We start from the raw sequence: 6,302 nt of genomic DNA on the forward strand, positions 1-6,302 counted from the left end.
GAAATGTACAAACAAAGGAGACAAAGTCTCCTTTCCAACCATTCTCCAAAATCCAAAATAAAACAGAAGCCCCAAAACAAAAAACCGAAACCCTTCAGTGACTTACATTTAGTGATTCATTCACCAACAAAGTCTCCCTCTGTCGCTCAGCTGTTCAAAAACAAAATGGAGACAGAAACTGAAGATCGTTTCTGAACTTTAGAGAAACAAATGTAAAGATCTTCAGGACAATTAAACACGACCGTCCCATGCTAATGCCTAATTACCTTCGTGAACTTTACAATTCTGACCTATTATTTTCTGTAATCCATGTTCTACCACCAGAAAATAACTATCAAATAACAATTGACATCAATGTTGCCTTCATTTTTATAAGTAACATCAGTGGCACACTAAATCACTACTACAAAAAAAGAGTATTTTAACTGTTTTGGTGCTCTGAAACTGAGAGAAAAGGTGGAAGGCCTTTCTGGAACTGTTAAGCTACAGCATAACGCCGGTCACTTAAAATAATGCCATCAAGTGAACAGCCAGAGCCTGCCCCCCCCAGACAGCAGGGTCTGTTTATTTTCTTTGGAAACTTGAAGTACAAGGTCTACTGTTTCTACTCAACAATGACAGAACACACATTTTTCTTTTAAACAACTTCCTTTTACATAAGTACATCTCTTACGGAGCTGGACTTAAACACGGTAAAGCAATCTGAAATATAACTGTGGGAACAAAGGACTTGCAACCCCAGCACCTTACCTTCTTGACAATTAACAAATGGGATGTTAATTACTTGTACTATAAAACACCCGTACACATATTAGCTAATGGATCTGCCCAAGTTTTGTGTAGATTAGTTATTGTCACGGTTTTAACATGTCGGCAAGAATAACTTACCAAGTCTTGGCGAGGCCTTCCAGGACTGGCTGATTCTTTTACTTACAAGACAGTTGAGGCCCTTTCAGAAGATTCTGTCTAAGAAGATTGTCAACTGACCCAGCCCTTGCACCCCCAGCTATTCTAGGTGAGGATTTACACGAGTTCTTACCCAAACTTGATCAGGTCCACCCCCACTGCCCTCTCTTTGCCTTTCCCACCTAATGTAAACCCTACTTGTCCTTCAACATTGAGATCCAAATAAAGATAGTGACAAATACGAAAATGCAAAACTTATACAGGTCGAGTATCCCAAATCCAAAAACCCAAAATCTGAAAACATGTGAGTGCCAACCAGACACAAAGGAAAAGGTCATCGAACATTTTTGGATTCTGAAGTTTTGTATTTGGGATCCTCAGCAAGGTTTAATGCTAATATTCTAAAATCTGAAAAGAATCCACAATTTGAGACAGTCCTGGTCTCGAGCATTTTGGGTAAGGGCCACTGAAACTGTCTCGCCTCTGACTCCCCCCAATTCTGTTCTATGGAAACACCTAGGGACACACCTTCAGTGGTGCAGAGACACAAGTTCTTTGTTACTCTATTTAGAACAGTCAAAGTCTGGCAACCACTAGAAGATCTGACAGTGGCTTTGTGGGTAACTATCAGCTATTAGAACAGGGAAGGGGTCTGTACATGCTGACACAGAAATGAAGGATGCCCACAGTATACGGCCAAGGGAAAAAAGGAATTACAGAACAATTTAAATAGGATTTGTTTAAAATATACAGTTGTCTTGCAGGTGTTTCCTCATGGTGAATGGGAAACTTTCTCATGTACTTTTATTTATCTTACGTTCTATAATTAAAAGGGAGGGAGAGAAGGAGAGATAGAGATAGACACTAACTCCCATAGACAAGTGCGTATCTATCTTGATTAAAGCACCTCCCTCACTTGCACATCCATCTCTGTGAATGAATGATTTGTTTCCATTAGTCATTTCCATCTTGATTTCCCCAGTACTCACAAATACCTGGCTTCATGATGCTTGTTAAGGGAGTAATTTTAAAAATGAGCTGGCTACAGCAGACATATGGCCACCCTTCCGGCACTTTCCCCAGGAATCTAGACCAGGTGTCCTCAAACTACGGCCCATAGGCTAGGACATTTATCTGGCCTGCTGGGTGTTTTTGCCGCCACTGCCCATCCTGCTTAGCAGCCAACTCATCCTGGGGCCCGCAGTCCGGCCCTCCAATGGTCTGAGGGACAGTGAACTGGCCCCTTGTTTAAAGAGTTTGAGGACCCCTGATCTAGACTGTGGTCTGAAAGACCATATGGGCCCAGGAACAGAGCAATTGATTTAAGTCAACTTGGAAGCTATCTTCCCCTTGGTCACAGTCATTAGTTTAGGGTGGTCACACATACCTAAGCTAAATGAGAGTATCTCAGGGTATTCACCAGAAATAATAGGGATAAAGCCATTTTTCCAGAGGCCAAGGATGAGAAAGCAATGAACTCTGGGAGGGGATGAGGGAGAAGAAAAGAAATTGGGGTTCTATTGGACGTACCTTTGGGACGAGGACCATACTCCTGACTGTTTCAGGTTTGTGAGCGAATACAGTCTCTTTAAGTAAGTACTGGCAGGGTTTTCTCTCACAAGTATTCAACCAAAATCACCCAGAATCATGACTTGTGTAAACATGTCAACATTGGTTAAAAAAAAAGAACTGGCTTAAATTTGGCCCCATAATCAATAGCACCTAGTACCTTTTTAAAATGAACAAATCAGAAGGAAAAAGTACAAACTAGAAATAATTCTCCATCATCACAATTCTTCTCATTTCCATTTCCTTAACCCAAAAGTATGGTCCAGGTGCCAGCTGGGAATTCCTGAAGCCTCCCAACAAAGAATCCACAAAGGCCAAACTACTGCCATATTAATACCAAGATGTTATTTGCCTCATAGACTCATAAGTGCAATGAGCTTTTTAGAGGCTACGTGACATATCCACCACCATCTGAAAAGGCTACTAAAACCCAACTGTATATCCATAATGGATTTACTTCATCTACTTCAACCAAAACCACACACAGTAACAGCCTGAATATGGAAATAGAAATCAGCTGTTGTCTATTAAGTCAGACTTAGATTTGCAAAAATGTAAAACAATGTCACTCTTCTCACTACATTTTGTTGTTTTAGAAAATCTAGTTACTTTTCATGAAAAAAATTTATTTATGGGCATGGCGCCTGTAGCTCAATAGCTAGGGCGCCAGCCACATACACTGGAGCTGGTGGGTTTGAATCCAGCCTGGGCCTGCCAAACCTCAACTACAATCAAAAAATAGCCAGGCATTGCAGTGGGCACCTGTAGTCCCAGCTACTTGGAAGGCTGAAGCAAAAGAATCGCTTAAGCCCAAGAGTTTGAGGTTGCTGTGAGTAGTGATGCCACAGCACTCTACAGGGCAACATAGTAAGACTCTGTCTCAAAAAAAAAATTTTATTTATGCTAACTTGTAGTGATTTACTTATATTGAATGAATATTTGTTTCACGGCTCTCTTAGTTTTTGTTTCTTATTTGGTAAATGCCAACAGGTACGATCCTCTAACAAAAGCTCTTTGATTCTTTAACAAAAGCTCAAACAACTTTCTTTTTGCCACTATTATTTGGAGATACCAGATTTAAACAATTACTCTACACAAAGTCGATTCAATTTAATGAGAAAAAGGATGTTAGAAATGAAATAGTAAAGAATTACCTCTAATCTGTTTTAAAAAGTGAGAGGCACATTCACACAGCCTGTCAGTGTATCATTACGCATCAGCTATTGGTTTTAGGTGCAGTGAGAGATGGAGACAGACACGTGTGAGGAACGGCCGCGGGAGGAGCTCACCTGCTCCACTCGGCTTCCCCCCTTGCCGGCTTTCTGGTGATGCTACAACGCCATGATTTCTCTCTTTCTCTGAAGGCACATATGTCTAAAAAATCCAAAGCACCACAAAAGTAAGCGAACTGAGTGTTTCACAAGACGGCAAGACTAACCTCAATGAACTAACTGAAAAACCCCAGTGTCTTAAAATAGCATAAAAATCTACTTTTAAATCCATACACAACTTAAAAATGAATATATTCACCTTTAAAAACAAAACAAAACAAGCAAAAAGTGAATGTAATCTTATGTTTTATCCATCAATAGCTCTCCCCCGGCTTTAACAGCACAACCCTGGCCCAGCACGATGCACAGGTCCTCCCTGATGGGCCCCTTCCCTCGTAGGCTGTGGTCTCGCTACACCACTGTGCACCTTTGCGGTGCCTGGGGACACCATGAGCCCTGTCTACTTGGGGTCTAGAACTTAATACCCTCTTTGCCTGAAAGGCTTTTTTTCCCCTTCCTTTCCCAGTAAACTTCTGCTCAACTTTCAGAATCCCACTCCAGTGTTCCCTGGGCGAGCCCCGGCCTGCGGCCCTGCTGGGCGCCGTATGCTTGCCTGCGCAGTTCACAAGCCCAGGTTCACTGCTGCCTCCTCCTGGGTCCTCAGAGTGGGCTGAGAGATCAGGTGGAAGAAGGGGCAGTAGATTGTGTAAGGCACACAAGCCGTGATAAAAAAAGAAAATGTAGATTCTATTCTCAGTGTGATGGGAAGCCACCGGAAATTTTAGCAGAGCAATGAGAGGCCCTAAACCGCATGCCCGGCGGTGCGAGCCGCAGACCAGAGGATGTTGCAAGGAAGGAGCTCTGACATGGGGGCTGCTGAGCAGCGGCTCAGGCTAGTGGTGGCTGTAGAAGCTGAAATAGATGAATTCCTGTTGCATTTTAGAAATAAAACCTGTAAGAACTGGCAATGGATTAAATGTGAGGTGGCAGGCAGAAAATGGCAGTGATGAAGGCACTGTGTCCTAGGATTCCTGGAGCTGTCAGCCCCCATCCCTCACAAGGTATGGCAGTTAACAACACTGAGCATTCCAAGCACACGGAGAATAGGACCTGTGTCCCACGGACATACACACAGGTGCACACAGCTGAATCGTAAGCCCTACCTCAGTTTTCAAGTTGGCTTTCGCTTCCATTCTTCCAAAAGTTTTTGATGGAGACTTTTCATTGCCTAATAAAATTCAAAACATTAGCACATTTTAGAAATTTGCTTACACAATATATTCACAATCAAAAAGCAATGGAATGTGGTTATCTGTACACCATGGCCCTGTCCTTTGCTGGTTTACTTACTTGTCAGTAGAAAACAATCAAAAGGATTCTGTTGTGTGAGAAGGACCTAGTTGGAAGGCAGGGCCGTCTACTTATTTCGAGGGAGTGAAAGTGTTTCTTGCTTGGACAGTGCGACGGCTGCCCAGAAAGAACAATGAAGCACGACTGGAGGACCTATCTTATTTACAAGTATGTATCTGCAGTGGCCTTCATTAAGTTTGTCCTTACAGGAATAAATTGTGTGTCACTGAGATACCGTCCCAATGAAGAAGGTGATTTATGAATAGATTCACTTTACTTGCTTCAGAAAAGCAAGTAACACAGCAAAGTTTTGGGAACTAAAGCAATTTTTTAGAGGCCTGTCCTAAAAACACTCTGTTATAACCATCTTTGTAAAATGCTAACATTTGCAATCAGGTACAGATTCTCACCTATGTCACACACGTCTTCTTCAGAAGAAACAGGGCCTGAGAAGTCTCCTCCCTCCTGGGAAGATCTCATGCTGTTGCTGTCTCCTGCTTTCTCAGTCCGTGTGCCACCAAGGTCACTCTTTGTACTCAAGTGCTGCTCACACCTAGGAGCCCACAGAGCTACGTGGGGGGCAGCTGGAAGGACCTCTGTGTGGGAAGGAACAGTTTTTGATTCTTGGCCAGGAACACACTTGGGGGCTGTGGTTTTTAGGTTGTCTTCAGGCCCCAGCTGGTGAGGAGGGACAGAGGAATGTGCCGCTGCAGTGTCTTGGACAGGTGGCCTGTCGCCAGTTTTAGCACCGGTATTTGCTGCGGCCAAAGGGCAAATACTGAAAGAGGGCTCCTCTGCCACCTGTCCTGGCCCTCTCAGAGGGACAGGGCAGCCTGCGCTCCTCTCCAAGCCCCTCCCTGCTGAACCACATGCTGTGCTGCTGCCCTCTGCCCACTCTGCCTCCAGGCTGTTCCCTTCACTCTGGGCAGAGTTCAGGAACGCTTCCTCCTTGTCTGCAGTGACAAGGTGCAGGGCGCTCTCCTGTCCTCTTCCCGGAAACAGGCCTGCGCCAGGGCCCTCTCTGCCATGTGTTGCTTCCTCTTGTGCACACGTGGCACTTGGCTGGCCCTGTCCTGCAGCGCGCTCCTGGACTGACAGCTGGTCCTGGCCTTCCTTGGGGCTCACTGCCGTCACCTCTTTGCCTTTTGTGGATGGCCCAGGACGCTGACCGTTACTCTCAGCAATCAGGCTGGGCATGGGCACCTC

The 6,302-nt window shown here is 44.3% G+C and overlaps 1 protein-coding gene across 1 annotated transcript in view; it reads right to left on the reverse strand.

Annotated features, from left to right (window-relative positions):
- Nucleotides 1–6,302, reverse strand: part of BOD1L1 (biorientation of chromosomes in cell division 1 like 1) — a gene marked incomplete at its 5' end in the record, with an annotated part of 58,739 nt that overhangs the window by 23,289 nt on the left and 29,148 nt on the right. The window contains 4 exons of the mRNA XM_023508193.1: nucleotides 107–150; nucleotides 3,765–3,849; nucleotides 4,910–4,974; nucleotides 5,507–6,299. Of these exons, the coding sequence (XP_023363961.1) occupies nucleotides 107–150; nucleotides 3,765–3,849; nucleotides 4,910–4,974; nucleotides 5,507–6,299 (987 nt within the window). The remainder of the gene's footprint in view (nucleotides 1–106; nucleotides 151–3,764; nucleotides 3,850–4,909; nucleotides 4,975–5,506; nucleotides 6,300–6,302) is intronic.

This window comes from Otolemur garnettii, unplaced genomic scaffold (assembly GCF_000181295.1).
Source record: "Otolemur garnettii isolate 467f Iridium unplaced genomic scaffold, OtoGar3 scaffold00228, whole genome shotgun sequence".
Classification (NCBI taxonomy): domain Eukaryota; kingdom Metazoa; phylum Chordata; class Mammalia; order Primates; family Galagidae; genus Otolemur; species Otolemur garnettii.